Consider the following 25,904-nt stretch of genomic DNA (forward strand, 5'->3'; position numbering starts at 1 on the left):
ACCAAACACGGATTCTTCAAAGGTGAAACAGAGACGGATTTTCCACAGACGTACAAACACGTAAATGTGAAGGAGGCCATAGCAGAATCCGTGTGGAAAAAATGCTTGCAATCCGCAACATGTGCAGGTAGCCTTAATGTCAGAATCGGTGTTTATGTAAAGCAGTGAAGGTTAATTTTAGGATCCCTGGCGGGCTAGGGCATTGATTTTAAAGGATTGATTTTATGATCCCTAGTGTGAAGTGAAGGGGTTAATATTTCATAACTGGGGTCCAGTGGCTAACTTACCTCTCCAAGCTCTAGCATTGTCCAGGCAGGAAGCCAACCACATTAAGGGAAAGTTCACATCACCGTTATTTTTCCGTTCTTCTAATCCGTCAGAAGAACAGGAAAAAAAAAAAAAAAAAAAAAAAAAAAAAAACACGGATCTCAGACGGAAATGGATCAAACGGATACCAAATGTACAAAACAGATGCACAGGGGTGTTTTTTTTTTTTTTTTTTTTTTTTTTACACAAAATCCATTTTTTTCTTTGTCATAGAGACATATCAAACGTTTTGATTGGTGGAGGTGTCTTAGTGCCGAGACCCCCACCAATTGCAAGAAGGAGAAGAGAGAAGCACTCACATATTGCTCTTTATACATCTAATAAACGCATATGACCAGTATTTTGTTATATTATCTACTATCACTTTGTTCTTTTTTTTTTTACTTTGGACAACAGAAATGAATTGATAACTTTGTGTGTAAACTAAATATTCCCTATACGTCAAATACGTTGTTGTTGAAATCTCTTATACCATTCCCACCTCTACACTCTCCAATGAGGACGACCGTCTCAGCTGATTTTTCCTCTGGTCCTTGTCCTGCAAATATTTGTTGGCCTCATTTTCAACAGCTTCACGCTCAGGATGTGTATGTCGGCCATATCTCTTGTTCCCTTTCACAAATTTAGGTTGGACTTCCTCAGGGATCACTGAAAAACGGAAAAAATAAATAAATACAAGATCCATCAAAAGATCACACCAAATATTCTCAACTTATGAAAAAGCCCCATATAGTCAATGTAACTCCACACCCATGGCTTGACACTCCTGTGCTTATGATTACACACACTAACTGGGAATTTGTCCCCAGACAGACCCTCTTATTCCGGCCTCATGCACATGGCCGTGTCTGTATTTCGGTGCACAAACCCCGGATCTGCAATATACTTGCTACCTTCCACATTCGCCCTGCATTTTTCTCAACAGAAAACACTATTCTCGTCTGCAATGCAAACCTGAATAGAACATGTTCTATCATTTATGGTACGGCCACACCAGGGGTGGACTGGGAACTTAAAGTGGCCCTGGAAAAAAAAAATAATAAGAAAGGGCTCAATGTTCTAGGTAGGTCCAAATTGACAGAAAATGGGGCAGCACAAGTAGATGGAGCAAACATAAGTTGGCAGTCAGTAATACCATAGTGCAGCACAAAATACAATCCCACAGAAGCTGTCCCTCTGGGGTGGCCATCAATAGCTGCCACATTATGTCCTCCTTCTCCTCCAGTTGCCTCTAATATGGATATGGAGCAGGGGGCTTAGAAGGTGAGATGTGGGCCTCAACACCAAGCCAGCCCTACCTTCAGCATGCTGCCTGGACTTCCTCTAATAATGACCTCTATAGTTCCTCCAGTAGTATGAACCCAACCAGCAGCAGTGAGGAGGACTCAGGTGGTCCTATGGGCATTGGCCCACTGGGAAACTTCCCTGTAGGGTCTTTGGCCAGTCCACCCCTGTGCCAAAAATATGGATGTGTGCATGACCCCATAGAAATTAATGGGTCAGTGTGCGATCCAGAAAATGTGGATAGCTTGTGAATTAAAGATACAGTCCTTTCCATGAGGCCTTAGAGGCCCCTCCAAATTATCCCTGGTCCTTCCATTGGTGGAGGAAACCCTACACATATTGTATACTACACTTTCTCCTGAGCCTATGAACCAATCAGAAGCACAGATAGGGAATGTGACACCAGGCGCTCCAAAGCCCTAGCCAATGCCTGGCTCATACACATTAGATCACTGTCAGTTGAATGCTTGTTCAGCCAGAAGCTCTCTGACCCTACTGACCCCTCCGTGCACATGCACCCTTGGCTCAGCAGAGCATGCACATACCTCTGGTTGTGCCTTATCCCCCGAAAGCAAAATTATCAGCCAAGTTGAAATTGTCTGCAAATGGTAAAAAAAAAAAACTTAAAAAAACTGCTTATACTTACCTCTCCAATCCCCCAGCAACAAAGTTCCAATGGTACCCGGGTCCCTGCTGTGCTCCATTTCCTTTTCTTGGTAGGAAATGGATGGGAATGCTACTCAACTGATCTATGGCTGCAGCGATGACCTGACTCACCTATTGAGTGGCATTCCCAGCCATTTGGAGGCCAAGAGAAGGAAGTGGAGTGCAGCAGGGACCTGTGCAGCAGCAGGTAGGTAGGTAGGTAGGTAGGTATGTATGTATGTATGTATGTATGTATGTACAGACGTGGACAAAATTGTTGGTACCCTTTGGTCAATGAAAGAAAAAGTCACAATGGTCACAGAAATAACTTTAATCTGACAAAAGTAATAATAAATTAAAATTCTATAAATGTTAACCAATGAAAGTCAGACATTGTTTTTCAACCATGCTTCAACAGAATTATGTAAAAAAATAAACTCATGAAACAGGCATGGACAAAAATGATGGTACCCCTAGAAAACACAGAACATAATGTGACCAAAGGGACATGTTAATTCAAGGTGTGTCCACTAATTAGCATCACAGGTGTCTACAACCTTGTAATCAGCCATTGGGCCTATATATATGGCTCCAGGTAATCACTGTGTTGTTTGGTGATATGGTGTGTACCACACTCGACATGGACCAGAGGAAGCAAAGGAAAGAGCTGTCTCAAGAGATCAGAAAGAAAATTATAGACAAGCATGTTAAAGGTAAAGGCTATAAGACCATCTCCAAGCAACTAGATGTTCCTGTGAGTACAGTTGCACATATTATTCATAAGTTTAAGATCCATGGGACTGTAGCCAACCTCCCTGGACGTGGCCGCAGGAGGAAAATTGATGACAAATCTAAGAGACGGATAATCCGAATGGTAACAAAAGAGCCTAGAAAGACTTCTAAAGAGATTCAAGGTGAACTTCATGCTCAAGGAACATCAGTGTCAGATCGCACCATCCGTCGTTGTTTGAGCCAAAGTGGACTACATGGGAGACGACCAAGGAGGACACCATTGTTGAAAACGAATCATAAAAAAGCAAGACTGGAATATGCCAAACTACATGTTGACAAGCCACAAAGCTTCTGGGAGAATGTCCTGTGGACAGATGAGACAAAAATCGAAGTTTTTGCCAAGGCACATCAGCTGTATGTTCACAGACGAAAAAATGAAGCATATCAAGAAAAGAACACTGTCCCTACTGTGAAACATGGAGGAGGCTCTGTTATGTTCTGGGGCTGTTTTGCTGCGTCTGGCACAGGGTGTCTTGAATCTGTGCAGGGTACAATGAAATCTCAAGACTATCAAGGAATTCTAGAGAGAAATGTACTAGCCAGTGTCAGAAAGCTTGGTCTCAGTCGCAGGTCATGGGTCTTGCAACAGGACAATGACCCAAAACACACCGCTAAAAACACCCAAGAATGGCTAAGAGGAAAAAATTGGACTATTCTAAAGTGGCCTTCTATGAGCCCTGACCTCAATCCTATTGAGCATCTTTGGAAGGAGCTGAAACATGCAGTCTGGAAAAGGCACCCTTCAAACCGGACACAACTGGAGCAGTTTGCTCATGAGGAGTGGGCCAAAATACCTGCTGAGAGGTGCAGATGTCTCATTGACAGTTACAGGAAGCGTTTGATTGCAGTGATTGCCTCAAAAGGTTGCGCAACAAAATATTAAGTTAGGGGTACCATCATTTTTGTCCATGCCTGTTTCATGAGTTTATTTTTTTACATAATTCTGTTGAAGCATGGTTGAAAAACAATGTCTGACTTTCATTGGTTAACATTTATAGAATTTTAATTTATTATTACTTTTGTCAGATTAAAGTTATTTCTGTGACCATTGTGACTTTTTCTTTCATTGACCAAAGGGTACCAACAATTTTGTCCACGTCTGTATGTATGCATGCATGTGTATTCACTTTTTGCATGCCGTTGGGGAAAAATTTTCAATGTGCTAGAATAACCCTTTAATATCACATTGTGTGTACATATTACCTTTTATTTAACACTGGGGGCATAAACTTTTAAAGGTCATGTCATGTCAAGTCGTAAAGTTTACATACCCCTTAGCCAGGTTCATTAAAGCTAATTTTTTAACAATTCATGACATTTAATCCTGGTGCACTCTCCCCTCTTTGGTCAGTTATGATTAGTACTATATTTCAAGAATGCAAAATGTTAGAATAATGCCGGAAACAGTAATTTATTTAATCTTTTCTTTATTTCGTCACATTCTCAGTGGCTCCGATTTTTATATACACCTAGTGCATTAAAAGACATGGGCCCACCTCAGACATTGATAGCATATTGCAAGGCACCAGGCAAGCGTGGCATGCTTTACATTCATTGCTACGGGAGTACTGAAAACAGTAAGGCCTCATGCACACGACCATATGTGTTTTGCGGTCCAAAAAAAAAAAATATAAAATTCCGTATGGCATCCGTTTTTTGCGGATCAATTGTAATAATGCCTATCCTTGTCCGCAAACTAGAAAAAAATAGGACTTGCACTATTTTTTTTGCGGGGCAACGGAAAGGACATACTGATGCAGATAGCACACGCTGTGCGCGTTTTTTGTAGACCCATTTAAAAGAATGAATCCGCATCCTATCCGCAAAAAAAATAAGAAAAACGGACACGGAAACAAAACAACATTCGTGTGCATGTAGCCTAAGGCCTCTTTCACACAGGCGTCTTATTTTTGGCCCGGATAAGAGGCGGGTGCGTTGCGGGAACACACGCGATTTTTCCGCACAAGTGCAAAACATTGAAATGCGTTTTGCACTCGCGTGAGAAAAATCGCGCATGTTTGGTACCCAAACCGAACTTCTTCATAGAAGTTCGGGCTTGGGATTGATGTTCTGAAGATTGTATTATTTTCCCTTATAATATGGTTATAAGGGAAAATAATAGCATTCGGAATACAGAATGCATAGTATAATAGTGCTGGAGGGGTTAAAAATAAAAAAAGTTAACTCACCTTCTCCTCTTGATCGCGTAGTTCCTGGTCTCTTCTTTACTTCTTTAATGATGAGCTGTGGGCTAAATGACCTGTGTTGACGTCAGATCACATGCTCCAATCACATGGTCCATCACCGTGGTGATGGAGCATGTGATCTGACGTCACCACAGGTCATTTAGCCCACAGCTCACCATTAAAGAAGTAAAGAAGAGACCGGGAACTACACGATCAAGAGGAGAAGGTGAGTTAATTTTTTTTATTTAACCCCTCCAGCACTATTATACTTATAACCATGTTATAAGGGAAAATAATACAGTGAATAGACTGTCACCTAGAACCCATGCGTGAAAATCGCACCGCATCCGCACTTGCTTGCGGATGCTTGCGATTTTCACGCAACCCCATTTATTTCTATGCGGCCTGCGTTACGTGAAAAACGCTGAATATAGAACATGCTGCGATTTTCACGCAACGCATAAGTGATGCGTGAAAATCACCACTCATGTGAACAGCCCCATAGAAATGAATGGGTCCGGATTCAGTGCGGGTGCAATGCGTTCAACTCACGCATCGCACCCGCGCGGAATACTCGCCCGTGTGAAAGGGGCCTAAGGGTACTGTCACACTTGCGTTTTTCTTTTCTGGTATTGAGTTCCGTCACAGGGGCTCTATACCGGAAAAGAACTGATCAGTTTTATCCCCATGCATTCAGAATGGAGAGTAATCCGTTCAGGATGCATCAGGATGTCTTCAGTTCAGTCTTTTTGACTGATCAGGACGGAGATAATACCACAGCATGCTACGGTTTTATCTCCGGCCCAAAAAACTGAACACTTGCCTGAATGCCGGATCCAGCATTTTTTTCCATGGGAATGTATTACTGCTGGATACCGGCATTCAAAATACCAGAATGCCAGATCCGTGAAAAAAAATAAATGCAGGATCCGTTTTTCCGGATGACAGCGGAAAGACGGATCCGGCATTTCAATGCATTTGTAAGACAGATCAGGTTTCCTGATCAGTCTTACAAATGCCATCAGTTGGCATACGTTTTGACGGATCCGGCAGGCAGTTCCGGTGACGAAACTGTCTGCCGGATTACTCTGCCGCAAGTGTGAAAGTACCCTATAAGCGTCCGTCTGTTTTTGGAGGTCCTATAGTGGTGAATGAAGAGCGCACTGCAGTAAACACAGTGTGGCCATGCAAACGCGGTTCCTCTCTGTTCACTTCCGAGGCCCTGTTTTGGAGATCAGTTGGGTCCTAGAGGTGGGACCTGCACCTGTCTGACATGCATGGCATACCCTAGCAAAATGTCATCAAGGCCTAAGATGGGCCAACCCCTTTAAATAGCTTGGAAAATTCCAGAAAAAGTTGTCGAGGCTTTCGAAGTTTCTGATGTCTAAATTACATCATTTACATAGAAACATAGAATGTGTCGGCAGATAAGAACCATTTGGCCCATCTAGTCTGCCCAATATATCTGAATCCTATGAATAGCCCCGGCCCTATCTTATATGAAGGATGGCCTTATGCCTATCCCATGCATGCTTAAACTCCTTCACTGTATTTGCAGCTACCACTTCTGCAGGAAGGCTATTCCATGCATCCACTACCCTCTCAGTAAAGTAATACTTCCTTATATTACTTTTAAACCTTTGCCCCTCTAATTTAAAACTGTGTCCTCTTGTGGTAGTTTTTCTTCTTTTAAATATGCTCTCCTCCTTTACCGAGTTGATTCCCTTTATGTATTTAAAAGTTTCTATCATATCCCCTCGGTCTCTTCTTTCTTCCAAGCTATACATATTAAGGTCTTTTAACCTTTCCTGGTAAGTTTTATCCTGCAATCCATGTACTAGTTTAGTAGCTCTTCTCTGAACTCTCTCTAGAGTATCTATATCCTTCTGGAGATATGGCCTCCAGTACTGCGCACAATACTCCAAGTGAGGTCTCACCAGTGATCTGTACAGCGGCATAAGCACTTCACTCTTTCTACTGCTTATACCTCTCCCTATACATCCAAGCATTCTGCTTGCATTTCGTGCTGCTTTATTACATTGTCTTCCCACCTTTAAGTCTTCTGAAATAATTACTCCTAAATCCCTTTCCTCAGATACTGAGGTCAGGACTGTGTCGAATATTCTATATTCTGCCCTTGGGTTTTTACGCCCCAGGTGCATTATCTTGCACTTATCCACATTAAATTTCAGTTGCCAGAGTTCTGACCATTCTTCTAGTTTTCCTAAGTCCTTTTCCATTTGGCGTTTCCCTCCAGGAACATCAACCCTGTTACATATCTTTGTGTCATCAGCAAAAAGACAAACCTTACCATCGAGGCCTTTTGCAATGTCACTTATGAAGATATTAAACAAAATTGGTCCCAGTACAGATCCCTGTGGAATCCCACTGGTAACATGACCTTGTTTTGAATGTTCTCCATTGACTACAACCCTCTGTTGTCTGTCACTCAGCCACTGCCTAATCCACTCAACAATATGGGAGTCCATGCTCAATGACTGCAGTTTATTGATAAGTCTTCTAGTGTGGGACAGTGTCAAAAGCCTTACTAAAATCTAGATATGCGATGTCTACTGCACCTCCACCGTCTATTATTTTAGTCACCCAGTCAAAAAAATCTATAAGATTTGTTTGACATGATCTCCCTGAACTAAACCCATGCTGTTTTTCATCTTGCAATCCATGGGATTTTAGATGTTCCACAATCCTATCCTTTAATAGGGTTTCCATTAATTTGCCTACTATTGATGTCAGACTCACTCGATTCCTCCCTACTACCTTTCTTGTGAATGGGCACGACATTTGCCAATTTCCAATCTTCCGGGACGACTCCTGTTACTAATGATTGGTTAAATAAATCTGTTAACGGTTTTGCCAGCTCACCACTAAGCTCTTTTAATAATTTTGGGTGTATCTCATCAGGCCCCTGTGACTTATTTGTCTTCACTTTAGACAGCAAACTTAGAACATCTTCCTCTGTAAAGACACATGCATCAAACGATTTAATAGTCATACTTTCTAATGGAGGTCCTTCTCCTTCTTTTTCTTTTGTAAAAACTGAACAGAAGTATTCATTAAGGCAGTCGGCTAGCCCTTTTTTCTCTTCTACATACCTTCCGTCCTTTATTTTTAATTTAGTTATTCCTTGTTTTAATTTCCTTTTTTCATTTATATATCTGAAGAATGTCTTATCCCCTTTTTTCATAGACTGAGCTAGTTTTTCTTCTGCCTGCGCTTTAGAAGTTCTTATAACTTGCTTGGCCTCTTTCTGCCTAATCTTGTAGATTTCCTTATCTTCATTGCTCTGGTTTTTTTTATAATTACAAAATGCTAGCTTTTTATTTTTAACGATTTGGGCCACTTCTGCCGAGTACCACAGTGGTCTCTTCCTTTTTTTGCTTTTACTGACAAGTCTAATGCAATTTTCTGTTGCCTTCAATAATGCACCTTTTAAGTAGTCCCATTTCTCCTGGACTCCATGTAATCCGTTCCAGTCTGATAAGGACTCATTTATGACTAATTTCATTTTTGAAAAGTCTGTTTTTCTAAAATCTAAAACTTTTGTTTTTGTGTGGTGGGACTCTTTCACAGTTCTTATATTAAACCACACTGACTGGTGATCACTAGATCCCAAGGTTTCGCCTACAATGACATCATATACCGAATCCCCATTTGTGAATATCAAATCCATTAGAGGTGTACCTGTAGCCAGGCCTGGGATTCAGCCGCTTCGCTCCGGTTCTACAGATCCGGTTGTTAAAGTTACAGCCGGATCGGAGAACCGGCTAAATCCCGATCCGGTGCGGTGGGAGAGGAGCGCTTGTGGGAACGGCATTCCTGCACTTTTTTCATAGCAGGAACGCCATTCCCTTTCAGGGCAAAAGGACCAGGAAGCGGTGAAGGCTTTGTACTCACCGCTTCCTGGTCCTCTGTAGGAAACGCGCTTGAAGTTAAAATATACCATCGGATTGGAGAAAACTCAGATCCGATGGTATATTTTCAATCCGAGGCGTTCCCATGGTGATGGGGACGCCCCGGACGCTGCATCAGGACAGTGTGTCCTCCCCCGCCCTTCCCAGTATTAAAAATCATTGGTGGGCAGTGCCCCCCCCCCCCCTACTGGGGGCCGGTGGAGAGCCTACTGGGGGCTGCTATAAGGCATGGGGCTCTTATCTAAGTTCTGATTGGGGGTCTTTCATATTGGGGGTCTGAGCTAAGGTGTTATCTGAGGTCTTATTAACATTGGAGATCTTATTGGGGCTGTTAGCTGAGGTCTGATTAACATTGGTGGTCTGACATGAGGTATAATGAAAAATATTTTTTTTCCGGAGCAGCTTGGAGAAAAAAGGCCTCACAGTCTCGCACACTCCTTCTACCCAGCCAAGCCAGCCAGCACCCCTGAGGCCAAGCCCGTCAGCACCCCTGAGTCTTCAGAACTGTAAGTAAATTATATATAAGGGGAGCTTATAATATGAAAGACGAATTATGTCAGCAGCCTATAAGAGCCGTACAGCGCGGGACACAGGCCAGAAGAGGCCTGCATCTCATGGCTGACAGGGTGGAGGTAAGTGGTTTTTTTTGTTTGTTTTTTGTGGCGAAACTGGGGGCATTGTTTGCACATATGCAACATTATGGGAGTATTTACTGGCTGCATGGCTAACACATGGGGGTATCTACTGGGGGCATTGCTGGCATATGGGGGATACATGTGTATAAAATGTATATAGTGTACATAAATCTACTGTAAGTGTAGCCTAGGGGTCATTTATATACTGTATGGTGTATATTGTATATGTGATTATACCAGTGTAGTGTCTATATAGTATGTTTATGTATGCATACCTCCCAACCATCCCAGATATGGCATAACTATGTACTGTGTGTGGGGCACAATGGAGACCAAGCAGGGTTGGGACATGTTCAGATAAACATTGGGAGGCGTTAGAGGTGTGGGCCAGTGCTGGAAAAAAAAATTCAACATTGATAGTTTAGCTCCTTAGGCTTTTTAAAAGTTTTGTGGTATGTGTGTGTAGTGCATACATGGTGTATTTATGTGTGTGTGTGTGTGTTGCATATATATGGTGTATGTATATGTAAACATGTGTCGTGACGCCGCCTATTTGCAGTTGAGTAGAGAACCTGTTCTTAAAAATTTGAATCCCACCCCTGCCTGTAGCAACATTTTAAGGCCAAACTTGAAGGCATAGAAAAATCTAAATAATTGTATGATCTCAAGCAAAGAGACATGAGCTAAGACATCAGAAAAAAAAACTTGTGGACTTCCACACATCTGGTACATCCTAAATGCCTGAAGGTACCACGTTTATCTGTTTAAATGTTAAAGTTTAAACACCATGGAACCACACAGCCATCAGACCATTCAGAAAGGAAGAGAATTCTGTCTCGTAGAGATGAACGTACTTTGGTGCGAAAAATACAAATCAATCCAAGAACAACAGCAAACAACTTTGTGAAGATGCTGCAGGAAACAAATACAAAAATGTCTATATAAACAGTAATTGTGTCCTCTATCGGCATGATCTGAAAGGCCACTCAGCAAGGAAGAAGCTGCTGCTCCAAAACCACCATAAAAAGTCAGTTTATAGTTTGCAGCTGGACAATGAGACAAAGATCTAGTTTTTGGGAGAACTGTCCTCTAGTTTGATGAAACAAAATGGAACTGTCTGGCCATAATGACCATGGTTATGTATGCAGAAAATAGGGGGAGGCTTGCAAGCCAAAGAACACCATCTCAACAGTGAGGCACATGGTAAACATGATCATGTTGTGTGTGTGGGGGGGGGGGGTTCTGCAGGAGGGACTGATACACTTCACCAAATAACATTATGAGGAAGTAAAATAATGTGGAGATATTGAACCCATGTCTCAAGATATTAGCTAGGAATATACAGCTTGGGTGCAAATGGGTCTTCCAAATGGACAATGATCCCAAGCATACTTCCAATGTTGTGGCAAAATGGCTTCTGAACAACAAAGTGATGGCAACCAACTCCATTACCTTCAAAAAGCCCTGACCTCAATTCCATAGAAAATGTTTGGGCAGAACTGAAAAAGTATCTACAAGCAAGGAGGCCTACAAAGCTAATCACAGTTACACCAGTTCTGTGAGGAGGAATGGGACTAAATGAGAGAAACTTATTGAAGCTTCTGGAGGGCTACCCAAAATGTATGACCCAGGTTAGACAGTTTATAGGTAATACTACCAAATATTGTATGTAAACTTCTGAGCCACAGGGAATGCAATGAAAGAAATAGTATTACTTGGACATAAATAGACATTTCACACTCTTGAAATATAGTAGTGATCCTAACTGACCTAAGAGAGGGAACGTGTATCAGGATTACCGTAAATGTCAGGAATAGCGAAAAAATTTATTTTAAAGCGACCCTCCAGCTGAAGATACACTGTTTATCGGCAGACCAAGCCACTTCCCCTTGTCCGGCCCTGCTCCTGGATTGGCCAATCCAAGGACTTGCACAGTATAAATCAGATAGTCTGAGGAGCGGTCCAAGCCATCTTGGATTGCAGAAGAGATGCCTGAGAATCGGTCACCTGGTAAGTGCTCTGTTTGTTTCCCACATATGATCTTTTTATCTTGAATTGGAGGGTCACTTTAATGAATATGGCTAAGGTGTATGGAAATACAGGACTTCAACTCTATATACCTAATGGTTGATTAGCATTTCTATACCTTGTAGGCTATACATGGAGACTACTTTATAGGTTTTGTTATGCATAGATAAAACCTCACTACACGTCCACCTGCTATATCGCCACCTACTGTCAGAAACTTGTAAAATACCAAACTCCAGCACATAAGTAGTAACCATTTCTTGTACAGAAACATTACACAAATTTTGTACAAAACATGATACTAAAATATAATCATTGTCTTACCAGGCTCTAAATAACTACTCTCATCATCATCAGAAATACTTATGTCAATAGTTGATGACAGGACAGCCACAAATCCTTCTTTAAACTCTTCAAAATTGACCTAGAACAAAACAAATGATATGTTATCTTAATAATCACTTGTTGCATGTTTCAGCTGCTAAAGGTGGAGAGTATGTTCTCCTTTTCAAGGCCCTCACATATTTCATTTATAATTCTAGATGCCTTGGTATGTCTGAACATTATATGGTCAGCCCATTGACTTTAAAGGAGTTGTCAAGCCGTAAGAACTTATCCCCTTATCCACAGTCAAGGGGATAAGTATCTGACTGGTAAAGGTCCAACCACCAGGACTCCCAGTAATCACAAGAATGAGGTGTCGGATTGGTGCTGTGGTCATGCATGCTGCCTTTCAATTCCACTCTATGGGAGAGATTTATCAAAACTGGTGTAAATTAAAACTGGCTTAGTTGCCGATAGCAACCAATCAGATTCCACCTTTCATTTTCGAAAGGAGCTCTGAAAAATTAAAGGTGGAATCTGATTGGTTGCTATGGCCAACAAAGCCAGTTTTCATTTACACCAGTTTTAATAAATCTCCCCCTATGGGACTGCTTGAGCTGAACGTTGTACTCTGCTTCTCTTCGGCAGACCCAAATAGTAGAATGGAGCGCCAGCGAACATGCCTGACCGGCATGATATTCACTTCAGGTATTCTGGCACCTTATTCCAGCAGACGGACCCGCACCAATCAGACACTTATCCCCTATCCTGTGGACAGTTGGAAAAGGTCTTATGGTGGGACATGCCCTTTAATTAGAATGGTGTCATTCTTATTTCTCCTGTAATGAAGCTTCAGGATAATAGAACGCTTACTGCCAGGTAGTCATTGATCCCTAAGTGTACGAGCACAAAAAAAAAAAAAAAAGGGACTGTCCAAAGGAGAGGACCCCTTTAATTAAGCATGAGCAACACTAGTATCTTCATTGTTCTAACTGCAGCTTGCATCTATTTTTATGTATCAGGAAAACTGGTTGAAGGTGTCATATTTGATCTTAAGAACGTAAAACAGAAAACAAGTATAAAAGAAGTAAAAAAAACAGCTGAACATAGCTGCATTCACCACATCAGATGCAAGAATGTAACTTGCCGGTTCTTAAAGTTCTTTAAAGCAAATGGTTTTCTAAAGCTCAGAGCTGCTAAGTAACATCAAACAGGAAAATACAAATACACATAATACAAGCCATTATTCCAAATAGTTACAATTGACATGAACATACATACACACACTGTGTACACACCAATAGTAGCTATTCATAAAGTGAAATAAATATTGAATATACTACTAATGATGTCAATCAAAGTGTTTCAGGGTTTGCACTGATTTTGATCAACCAATAGCATTAAAAAAAATAAAGGGAAATATCAATGTCAACGTTTCCTGTAGCTCACGATGGCCTTGTATTTTATTAAAGAGAACCTGTCATCACCTTTATGCTGTCCATACTAACGGCATCATTAAGTATACACAGGGGAGTTGATTTCAGCGGTCTGGTCATTTATAAGTTAAAAGTAAGTGGTTGCCGAGAACCAACATCACAATCATTGCAGACTGGGCCTGGAAAAGAGTCCCGGCCACCTGAGAAGAGTCATGGTTATTCATGGATTCCTGCTCTCCTGCCCACCGGCTGATGACTGACAGTCTTCTACCTAGTTTTCTCCCTTTCTCTCTAGGAGAGAACTGCCAATCATCAGCAGGTGGGTGGGAGAGCAGGAGATTATGTATAACCATGACTCTTCTCAGGTAGATCTGACTCTTCTCAAGGCCCGGCTGCAATGATTATGATGCTGGTTCTCGGCAACCACTGACTTTTAGCTCATAAGTTACACACCGCTGACATCAGCATTTCTGTCACTATTTTATGCTGTTCTCAGTCAGGTCAGCATAAAGTTGATGACGGGTTCCCTTTAATAAAACAAATAAGGAAAATCTGAAAATTCCTCTTAAAGTGTACTTGGCACTTGCACTTTTGAAAAACTCTTGATATGTCACAGCAACACATCAAAGGCTTTGATCGGTGGAAGTCTAACTGCCGAGGACAGAGACGTGCTCACACAGTCCTTGCTGCACGAGACAGACTCAAATAGGGGGGAGATTTATCAAAACGAATGTAAAGGAACGCTGGCTTGGTTGGCCGTAGTCAACAGATTGATCCTTTCATTTTTCAAAGGAACTCTGAAAAATGAAAGGTGGAATCTGGTTGCTGTGGGCATCAAAGCCAGTTCTACGTTAAATCAGGTTTGATAAATCTTCCCCAATGACTTTCTATTGAGCCTGTCTTCTGAGGAGAGACAACACACTATGTCAGCGCTTCTCTGTACTCATTCTATCAATCGTTGGGGGTCTTAGCACTCAGGCTCCAACTATTCAAAACCTTAGAAAAGTTTTTCCCAAGTACAGTGACACTTTAAATAGAACACCTTTCTAAAATAAAAATAATGCATTACTTCTTAAAGGGTTTATCCAAGACTGGGGGTAGGTCAATATTAATTCTAGGAAAACCCCTTTAATTCCCAGAAACCCCTATCAATTGGGACATCTTTCCCTAATGCAGAGCCTCAAATGTCCTGCATAGCCAGAGTTTATTGACAGATTGAACTGAGGAAACTTCTATGTTCCCTCCAGCGATGGCCGCAAGCAGACAGAATTGTATCTGCTAAAGAAGGCCGGTAACTACACTGTTTTAGCACTACTTGCACTCCCCATGTAATAACAATTCCGTAACATCTACTCTTCTGACTCTGCGTTGTGCAGTTCCTTTATTATTCCTGCTAGAAGTTATGAATGAATTGCTAGGAATTTGCAATAAAGGTCCAGATGGGGGTTACTAGTAAGGGGGGGGGGGGGGTGTTCCTTCACAGTCTGACACTATCCAATCAGTGTTGTCAGTCTCAGACTGTGCAGGGACACATCTCCAGCTGGTAACACCCATCTGGACCTTTATTGCAGCATGCTGGCAATTCATAATAAACCTCTACAAGATATAGGGCATAACTGTTACATCAGTGGGGCTCTAACCACTCGGACTCCCAACAATGAACAATCACAAAATAAGGTTCCCATGTCCCCTGCATGATTGCAGTGGCAGTAGAGCAGGTGTACTGCCACGCCATTCAAACTGTATGGGACTGCCCATAGGTTTACAATGTAGCAGTAGTGTGCATGCTCGCCCATTCTAGTGACTGGTTGGGGGGTCCCATGGGTCTGTCCACACCTGAACTAACATTCATCCCCTATCCCCTGGACACACAGGAAATTGCTTGGACATCCCACGCAGCCAGCCACTCGCTGAGGCATGTCACCCTGCACCACTGCAGCCAGTCACTGGCTGAGCGGGCAGGACAAGCAGCTTCTGGCATGTCAAGCCCGACCAAAGGAGGTAGAGAGGATCAAGGACCAGAGCGGCATCTAAACATTATTGTTAAGGTGAGTATTAAAACTACGTCATAGAAATATATCAAAACTTTTGATCGGTGGGGGTGAGTGCTCAGACCTCCACCAACCTCTAGAACGAGGAGATAGTAGCTCTCTCCTGACTGCAGGAGATGGAACCAAGACAGGCCCATAGACTGCAGAGAGGAGACAGAGATATGTGAGCGCCTCTTTCTCCTCATTCTAGGGATCAATGGTGGTCTCAGCACCCAGACCCTCACCGATCAAAACTTTTGTTATGTCTGTATGGCATATGAAATGTTTTATTAAAACTCAGTGACCCTATAAAATATGCCTCCAGAATACTCCTTTTATTCTCATCACATGCTGAAATCAATACTAGCTATATGAATATGCAGTGAGCTCCCTCTAGTGGTGGCAAAGCAGGCCCCTATCCTGGTTAGGTCCCGGAGGACGATACCAACTATACTGCCCCAATGATGGCCCTGCAGAAAAATGTAAAAGTTTACTGATCCACAAGCCCATTACTGGAAAGAAGACTTACCCTGGAAAGCAGGTCATTTCCTAGGAGGGTTTGCAGAAGAAGAGGGAGTTGAGTTTCTAGATGGAGTTTGTGACAAAGGTCTGTCAGCTCCTCTTTGTCCAGGTATCCAGTGCCCGTTGTGTCACAGCTGTTGAAAACCTCTTGAAGCTGGGACACATATTTGTTCTCCTCTTCCTGGTCCATCCCATAGCAGACTGCAAAAGACAACCAGGAGTGATACTTACAAAGGTGGACCTCCTGAACCACTGGAGTGTGACGTTACAGTAGGTGATGCTGGATTTACACATTGTTCTATGGACCACTGACAAACTCACTTTGAAGTATTAGCTTTAATGTGCTCAAGGACTGTATAGCAAGCTCCTTGCACTTAAGAGGGGAGCAATTCATAGTCTGGGGGCATTTGCTTTAGAAGCGATGCATGCAGTGATAAGGAAATGCTTTTGAAAATGTGAATGCAAAATAGCGAAGCAGTATGTAGCGGTATGTGGTTACATACAATACATGCTAATCCCACATGCAAAGCTTTTCATGGCTGGATGAGAGGTAGTCACACTGTGCCCTACGGTCACTGCAGGTTAGAGGAACACAATTCTACTATTCAAAAAGTCAAAGAATGTAAACACTGCATAAAAATAAATTTTATTCTCCCAAAATGTTCATCCTCTTCACTACTGAGACAAGGATATATGATATAGAATATATTTAGTGTATTCTCTTTCTGGTCTTGTCCCCAATTGTAATCTGTGGAGGAATCTGGGAGCAGCAGCTCAATTCCCCTGCAGCGTCACCACGAGGAAAATATGAGAAATTACACAGTTCTCATTGAAATCAAAAGCACGAAGATGCTGGTTCCTCCAAATCAAGAGAAGTTTGGTAGCTGCTCTGGCTAAGAGATGAGGGCCCCACCCTTCTATTACCTCAGGGTGGTCTCATCCCATCCATAGATGGCATATCGCTAGGATATGCCATCAATGCCAGATAGGAGTGGGTCCTAGAAATTGGACCCGCACCTTTCTCCAGAACTAAGCTATCAAAGACTAGTCACACATACATGGCCATTTCCAGCAATGGCCGTACTCATGTGGTCCTCTGTCCATTCATTTATATGGAACTTCTGTAAATAGCCAATAGAGAGCATGGTTCACTTTTGGAGCCCTCTTCTAGAGATAGGCGTGAGAAGGGGCGCATTGGCCATAGACCTTACAGGGAAATTTCCTGGTGGGCCGATGCCCAGGGGGCCACCTGATCCCTCCTCACAGCCGGCCAGTGGATGTTTTTGAGGAATTATTTTGTGCTGCGGGCGGCAGTATTTTGTAGTGGACTGTGGTATTTGGCTCTGTTGGGGTGGTGCAATTTGTCACAATATGGTATTGCTGGCCCACCTACTTATGTTGGCCCTGCCTTCCATCAATTTGGACCCAACAACCAAACAGGGCCACTTTTAGTATTTTTTCCAGGGCTACTTTGAGTTCCCAGTCTAAGCCTGGGTGTGGGTCCCAGAGGAGGAAACTGCACCTACAGCATGTCTCTGATGGAAATACCCCTTTAATAGGATATTTGAAAATTAATTTTCTAACCCAAGCAACTATTTTAATAGTGTTTTTTTAATAATACATTTTTTTTATAATTTAACTAACTGTTCAAAAACAAGAAACTAGAATATAGGGAAAATGTCCCTTCCAGATTATAATGAAAGCTAATAGGGTTTTCCAGCCAGTACAGAGAGATAAATCTCCTAGAAAATAGGTCACCCAGTGTTATTTTACTTGTGCTGATAAGGGAAGATGTTATCTGCTAGTATAATAGTAGATGTAGTATTTATGATGACAGCTCTATTGTTCTCTTGATAGACTTAGATAAGGATGCCCAAGAGCATTGTACTGATCAGTTTAATGTGTGATGCTCACTCATCCCCTTCCCTCCCTAGCTGGAGAGACTAGTCTGACTTAAGCTGGATTTAGGCGTGGCGAGTAGAAGTAAAATTATCATGAAGGAAGCGTTCCTTCCCGAAAGTCAGCTGCTGCACAGCATTTAAGGTCCATTCACAAGACCGTATTTCTGGGAGCTACAAAAGATGCAGACAGCGCACAAAAAAGATAGAGCATGTCCTATTTGTGTCCATAATTGCGGAATAGGCATTTTTATCATAGGACTGGCCCTGTACATTCTGCAAGATGTGGAACGGGTAGTATCCATGTTTTGTGGGCCGCAATACACATACAGTCATGTGAATGTACCCTAACACGCAGTGACCATCTCCACTGTATGAGGGCGAGTGATCACTTCTGCCATCGCTTGTCCCCATACTACACCATTGTTCCTGAGCAGCAGGGGCTGTTTAGACAGCATGATCTGCAGCCCAGGAACAATGATTGAGGTGTCCTCACCTCGCGTTTCACTCGTTAATCAGGTACATCACAGAGTGAACAGAGCTTAGCCCCGCCCACACTAGTTGATACTAGTCGTGACGTCAGTGGGCCGGCGGTAAACAGTGAGAAGGCCGCGGCGCTCCTGGAGCACTGCTGCCTTTTCAAACAGCTGATCGGCGGGGGTCCCAGGTGTCGGACCCCCACCGATCTGAAGCTGATGATCTATCCAGAGGATAGATCATCAGTTAAAATAAAGTGCAGAACCCCTTTAGCTTCTTTAAGGTGGATTTAGATGGCCCAATGTTCTGACTGATTCTCAGGAACGGATGCTCATTCCCGATGGTGCTGCACATCTGCATATTTAGGTACACTTTAAATATTATTTTAATATAAATCAGCATGAAAAACTAGTTACTTTTTAAAATTTGCCTTCTGTTACAACAATGCTTCAGTTGTGAGAGCTTCTCTTTATTTCATTATAAAGATACTGTGATGTTTAATCTGTATAGTAATGTTCAGGTCCACCTATTGAGATGGTCACACATGCTCAGTTCTATCCTTCAACTGCCACCAGCCCTATTTACTGAGCTGTGATAGGGAGAGAATGGCAGCAGAAAGGACACACCCCCTGATAAAGGACACGCCCCATGAGCTGCCAGCTTGAAATAAATCTAGCAACTAGGGCAACTGGAGTAATGAATGGGGAGGGGGGGGGGATCTCTGGATATATGTGAGGCACAGAACTGGTTCTAGCTTTGTACATGAATCATGGGATAACCCCTTTAAAAATATTTTCTTATTACACATCGTGTAACTAGAGATTTCTAGCACTGTGGCATGAAGCAATGGGAATGTTTTCTCTGTAATTTGACTTCTATTTCAAGTGCATTTTTACATCCTTACTACTGTGTCAGCACATTTTTTCGTACAGCAATGCCCAAAATTGATGTAGCAAAGCAGCAGAAAACCACAAACCTAATATAATACCATTTTACTTTCAAGAAAATAAGTGGGAGTTGGGTAGGTTTAAAAATACCCTCTTCTCTGCCAGCTCTGCCAATGCACATATGAACTTCAATTTAGGATTTATACAAAGAGATGTACTCACCAAGAACTTTACAAGAAATCCGCCCAGGAGCCATTTAGTGGGTGAAGCTAGAGGGCAGTTAGTGTCTTACACAAGAGACGGCTCAGCATTTGGTTGACAGCTATCTAACCCCACCAAATACATGCACTCTTGGCTAGGCTGAGGATGAAGGTGTTCAAAATGGAGAGAGGGGAACAAGCTGCAGACACGGCCCTCTGGCAGCAGCAAATCTTCCCAAGAACAAGAGAATTGAGCATGCTGAAATTCAACTGTCCGATCGTTCTCTCCACAACATTTATTATTATCAGATTGTGGGCAAGTCCCTTCAAAAAGCGACAGGTTTGTCCTCTATACATCTAATGTTTATGGCTAGCTTTATTGGGTATCAATGTCAAGAATTACCCATTCACAAAATAATGACAATTTCATACACTTTTGATCTTCAAAAAATTAAAAAGGATCATTAACTAGAGAGGCGTTCTTCAGGAATAATGACTTTTCCTCTAATGTCCGCAGCCTTCCTCAGTAAATAAAAGATCCATACTTACCTGCTCTCCTCCGTGCCGGCTCTCGCGTATCTATATTCCCCGGACTGTTAACCTCCAGCAATGCATGGTTAATAACTGGCTTCAGCAGTGATGTGCTGCTTGTGGCCACATCACCGCTGAATCCAGTTATTGGTGGCAGCAGAGCAGGTGACCATGCAACACCGGATATAAACAGTCCAGTGACTGGACCGGCTCCTATGTCCAGAATGGGGCCCCGAAGCGTGGAAAGCACACTGTGAATCCACTGCGTACTCTCCATGAACCACTATGGGACTGCTGGAAATTGCCGAGCCACTGGTTGGCTATTTTCGGAACTACTGTACTAGTGAATGGAGCGCGACCGCACTTCCATGGCTTGCTCTCTGTTCGCTATTGGATTTCTGAAAACAGCTTGGTTATTTTCAGATATCTCATAGCAGTACATGGAGAGGACGTTGCGCATAGTGATGAGCTCTCCTTTACTTCAAGGACCCTGTTCTGGAGATTGTAACAGGTCCCAGAGGTAGGACCCGCACCTATCTAATATTTGTGGCATATCCGGTGTTTTATTAAAGATGTAATTACCTTTATAGCATGTCCAGCAGCATAGTTCCTACGTATCCTTCCAGAGTATAGTTTGTAGGTCTAGATTGATGATGAGCAAAGTGAGCTTCGGATGTTACATCCGAATTTGCTTCGCTGAAACGGGTGTTACTGCGAGCGCCGGTGCCTTCTCAAACAGCTGATCAGTGGGGGTCCTGGGTGTCGGACCCCAACCAATTGGATCTAGAGGATAGGTCGTCAGTAGTAAAATCCTGGAAAACCCCTTTAACCTGTAACTCACATAACAGAGAGGAGAGCGGAGAGATTCTTGGAATCAGTGAGGGTCCCAGTTTAGCAAACTGCTGATTTAGCTGGAGGATGTCACCTCCAGCGGCCTCTGCAGGGGAAAGGCAGTATTACATGGAGGCCATTCAGATGAACGGGTGTCTATGTAATACGAGGGCAGCTCATGTATGTTAGCGGATCTCTGTTGTGGCTCACAGATGAGGGTCCCTCCTCTATGACATCCATACACTCTAGTATGGACTTCTCGTTGATGGCCTCATGAACACCGGTACAGAGTCTCCAGGAAGGCGAGAAACAGATAGCACACACGTGACCATGTACAATGATGGGAACTACTTCATAGCTCAGCACCGACACGGTCAGATGAATGCCACCACAGTTAGGCAAACACAAGGAAAGGGTTATCAGGATCTATCAGTGTGAGGTTAGTCAATCATCTTGGCCTCCGGCCCGAGCAGGTTTCGACTTGTCCAGCGATTTGTTTGGAAAGAAAATCTTTAGATCATTCAGGATTGTTGAACTTCCACATGGTTGCCACACGTCACATTACTGCTTTGTCAAGTGGATATTAGATCCGCTCGAATGATTTCCTAAAGCACTTTATAAAAAATTTGTGTTTTTTTACCAAAGTTTCAAATAACCAAGGTTTACCTTGCATTTTTTCTAAAAAATCCTAACACGAGAGATACAGAATGCGTCAGGTCCGTTCAGTGAAAACCGATGATGAACAGTTTTGTCTGCAATCGCTTTCAGCATTTCATTTTTTTTTGTCAGGTTTGCACCCGTTTTACATCAGTTTTTCGTGCACGTGAAGAAAGTCTGAAAAATAACAAACAGTATCTCCCAGCAGCCATCAGTGAAAAATGTATTGCATCCGGATGCTATGTGTGTGGTCTCAGTTTTTTTTATCAGTGACCTATTGACTTGAATGGACCCGTCCTGCCTAGAAATGCTGCACTTTTTCCTGAATGGGCAGAAGGTCAGTGAAAAACAATGCCCATGTGCATATACAAATAAATGGGTTAGGATTCAGTCCGGATACTGTCCATTTGTAAAACGGGATGCATCCGGATGAAAAACTCGCTCATGTGAAAATTAACCTAAGTGTTAAAAGGGAATCTGTCAGCAAAAAAACTAAACAAAAACACCCTAAACTAGAGTAAGCGTGGTTTAGTATACAGGTGGTGCGGAATCCGATTATGTAATTTTTATCTTCATACTCACTTGCATTCTGACGCTGTGCGCCCACAAAACAGCAGTACAATGCACTGGGAGGACTCCTCTTTGAGTCCTCCCCATTATGTGTATGAGCTCAGGAGTCCTCTCAATGCATTTAACTGCTGGTTAAAAAGAAAGTCAGAAAGTAAGCGAGTATGAAGATAAAAATTGCATAACCGGACTCAACGTCATTCCCACTGTACACCGCTTAGGCTACTTTCACACTCGCGTTTTGTACGGATCCGACATGGACGGATCCGTTCAGATAATACAACCGTCTGCGTCCGTTCAGAACGGATCCGTTTGTATTATCTTTAACATAGCCAAGACAAATCCGTCTTGAACACCATTGAAAGTCAATGGGGGACGGATCTGTTTTCTATTGTGCCAGATTGTGTCAGTGAAAATGAGCCGTTTGGCTCAGTTTCATCAGACGGACACCAAAATGCAGCAAGCAGCGTTTTGGTGTCTGTCTCCAAAGCGGAATGTAGACTTAGCGGAGGCAAACTGATTCTGAGCGGATCCTTTTCCATTCAGAGTGCATTAGAATGCAAACTGATCAGTTTTGGATCGCTTCTGAGAGCCCTGAACGGATCTCACAAACGGAAAGCCAAAACGCCAGTGTCAAAGTAGACTTACTCGAGTTTGAGGGATGTTTAGGAACGGAGAGACTCCCTTTAAAATAATGGCACTAAAATTGTCTACTAAAATGAAGGCAAATTATGTAATTTGTAGCGTATTCTGCACCTAAATTCACATCAAATCTAAATTCTATTATTTTTAATGGGAATCCGAGTTGCACTTTCTACAGCCATAGATTTTTTTGCCCCTACTTGACGCAGAATTTGTGCAAAATCCATGTGAAAAAAGTGGCCAGGCAGCAAAACGCAGTTAAGCCCCACTAAACGGGGCCAATCCTCATAGGACATCCTTCGGCGTTCCATGCACCTAAAATTAAATCTACACTGGTCCATAGCTGATGTGGAATTTAGTCATCATGTGTGTCTTAAAACTGTGGTAATCGATGATGTGCCAGCCCATACTCCACCCCTGCCACCTTTCAGACAATGGAAATTAGTTGTAATTAGGTTTTTGTATGCCAGAAAACTGGCATTGGGCGACAATAAATTCCACCCTAAGGCTACATGCACACGACCGTTCTGTGTTTTGCGGTCCGCAAACTGCGAATCGGCAAAACTCGGATGGCGTCCGTGTGCGTTCTGCAATTTGCGACAGCCATTGATATAACTGCCTATTTTTGTCCGCAAAACTGACAAGAATAGGACAGGTTATATTTTTTTTGCGGGGCCACGGAACGGAGCAACGGATGCGGACAGCACACGGAGTGCTGTCCGCATCTTTTGCGGCCCCATTGAAGTGAATAGGTCCGCACCCGAGCCACAAAAAAACTGTGGCTCGGATGCGGACCAAAACAAAGGCCGTATGCATGAGGCCTTAGTCTTCCTCTTTTGGATGGAGTGTCCATTTTTTTGACCCAAGTCCCTGTGTCCCTCTTTGCTCCATAAATGTCCCTCTTTTTGATCTGAGGTATAGATTTTCATTATTGCATTTACAATATTGATCCAGAAAGTGTTTGGCTGGTTCCTATGTCCATGTTAGATCCCTCCTTGTAAATGATTTCATTATTTGATGCAACTTGAATTTAAAACAATTCTATAGTCAGATCATTTTTAAAGTGTACAGTCGTGGCCAAATGTTTTGAGAATGACACAAATATTAGTTTTCACAAAGTTTGCTGCTAAACTGCTTTTAGATCTTTGCTTCAGTTGCTTCTGTGATGTAGTGAAATATAATTACACACACTTCATACGTTTCAAAGGCTTTTATCGACAATTACATGACATTTATGCAAAGAGTCCGTATTTGCAGTGTTGGCCCTTCTTTTTCAGGACCTCTGCAATTCGACTGGGCATTCACTCAATCAACTTCTGGGCCAATTCCTGACTGATAGCAACCCATTCTTTCATAATCACTTCTTGGAGTTTGTCAGAATTAGTGGGTTTTTGTTTGTCCACCTGCCTCTTGAGGATTGACCACAAGTTCTCAATGGGATTAAGATCTGGGGAGTTTCCAGGCCATGGACCCAAAATGTCAACGTTTTTGGTCCCCGAGCCACTTAGTTATCACTTTTGCCTTATGGCACGGTGCTCCATCGTGCTGGAAAATGCATTGTTCTTCACCAAATAGTTGTTGGAAGAAGTTGCTGTTGGAGGGTGTTTTGGTACCATTCTTTATTCATGGCTGTGTTTTTGGGCAAAATTGTGAGTGAGCCAACTCCCTTGGATGAGAAGCAACCCCACACATGAATGGTCTCAGGATGCTTTACTGTTGGCATGACACAGGACTGATGGTAGCGCTCACCTTTTCTTCTCCGGACAAGCCTTTTTCCTGATGCCCCAAACAATCGGAAAGAGGCTTCATCGGAGAATATGACTTTGCCCCAGTCCTCAGCAGTCCATTCACCATATTTTCTGCAGAAGATCAATCTGTCCCTGATGGTTTTTTTTGGAGAGAAGTGGCTTCTTTGCTGCCCTTCTTGACACCAGGCCATCTTCCAAAAGTCTTTGCCTCACTGTGCGTGCAGATGCGCTCATACCTGCCTGCTGCCATTCCTGAGCAAGCTCTGCACTGGTGGCACTCCGATCCCGCAGCTGAATCCTCTTTAGGAGACGATCCTGGCACTTGCTGGACTTTCATGGACGCCCTAAAGCCTTCTTAACAAGAATTAAACCTCTTTCCTTGAAGTTTTTGATGATCCTATAAATTGTTGATTGAGGTGCAATCTTAGCCACAATATCCTTGCCTGTGAAGCCATTTTTTTTATTTTTGCAACGCAATGATGACTGCTCGCGTTTCTTTGCAGGTCACCAATCCCAATCAGCCTGACAGAATGATCTCCAGCCTTGTGCTCGTCAACATTCTCACCTGAGTTAACAAGACGATTACTGAAATGATCTCAGCAGGTCCTTTAATGACAGCAATGAAATGCAGTGGAAAGGTTTTTTTGGGATTAAGTAAATTTTCATGGCAAAGAAGGACTATGCAATTCATCTGATCACTCTTCATAACATTCTGGAGTATATGCAAATTGCTATTATAAAAACTTAAGCAGCAACTTTTCCAGGGGAGGGGGGAGATGTTTAAAAAGAAGAGAGTCGACCCCCCCTGCATGCATCTCCGCCGGGCTCAGCGTTCCCTGGGCGCCGCCATCTTTCTTCCGCCCATGTGACCCGCACTTCCGGTCACATGGGCTGCACGCCGAACGGGAGGAGCGCCAAGCGCAGGAGCCGCAGCCGATCCCAGAGCTCCCGAACCCAGAAGAAGCGGCCTCGGCTCCCTGATACCGCGGCCACCCCACAGAGCTCTCCTCGCCGATGTGTGATAAGAAGAAGGTATCGGGGGAAGCTAGGGGACTCCTACCCAGAGAGGTGCTAGCCTTTAGGGCCCTCCAGAGCCTGAAGAGGAGAGGGAGACCCCCCCGACCAGGCTCGGCCCCAAATAGATTCCCAGGGCAGGGAAAGATTCTCTCTGCTCCGATCCCTGTAGGGACAGGAAGAACACTGGAGAGTGGGAGGGGTGGGGGCCTTTTAATCTCTCTCGCTTCCTGTCCCTACAGAGACCAATAGGACAACCTCCATGGGTGCTGTCATGGAGGGACGTCCTGGAAAAATTAAATATATATTAA

General features: G+C 43.0%; 1 protein-coding gene across 4 annotated transcripts in view; it reads right to left on the reverse strand.

Annotated features, from left to right (window-relative positions):
* The window catches only part of NINL (ninein like), a 144,280-nt gene that overhangs the window by 95,363 nt on the left and 23,013 nt on the right, over positions 1 to 25,904 (reverse strand). For 3 of the 4 annotated variants that reach the window (XM_044292571.1, XM_044292569.1, XM_044292570.1), the window contains exons 2-4: positions 16,149 to 16,342; positions 12,154 to 12,253; positions 800 to 975 (exon numbers count right to left, since the gene is read on the reverse strand). In XM_044292571.1, the coding sequence (XP_044148506.1) occupies positions 800 to 975; positions 12,154 to 12,253; positions 16,149 to 16,331 (459 nt within the window). In that variant the 5' untranslated portion in view covers positions 16,332 to 16,342. The remainder of the gene's footprint in view (positions 1 to 799; positions 976 to 12,153; positions 12,254 to 16,148; positions 16,343 to 25,904) is intronic. The other variant, XM_044292572.1, reaches the window with a different exon arrangement.

This window comes from Bufo gargarizans, chromosome 4, assembly GCF_014858855.1.
Source record: "Bufo gargarizans isolate SCDJY-AF-19 chromosome 4, ASM1485885v1, whole genome shotgun sequence".
Taxonomy (NCBI): domain Eukaryota; kingdom Metazoa; phylum Chordata; class Amphibia; order Anura; family Bufonidae; genus Bufo; species Bufo gargarizans.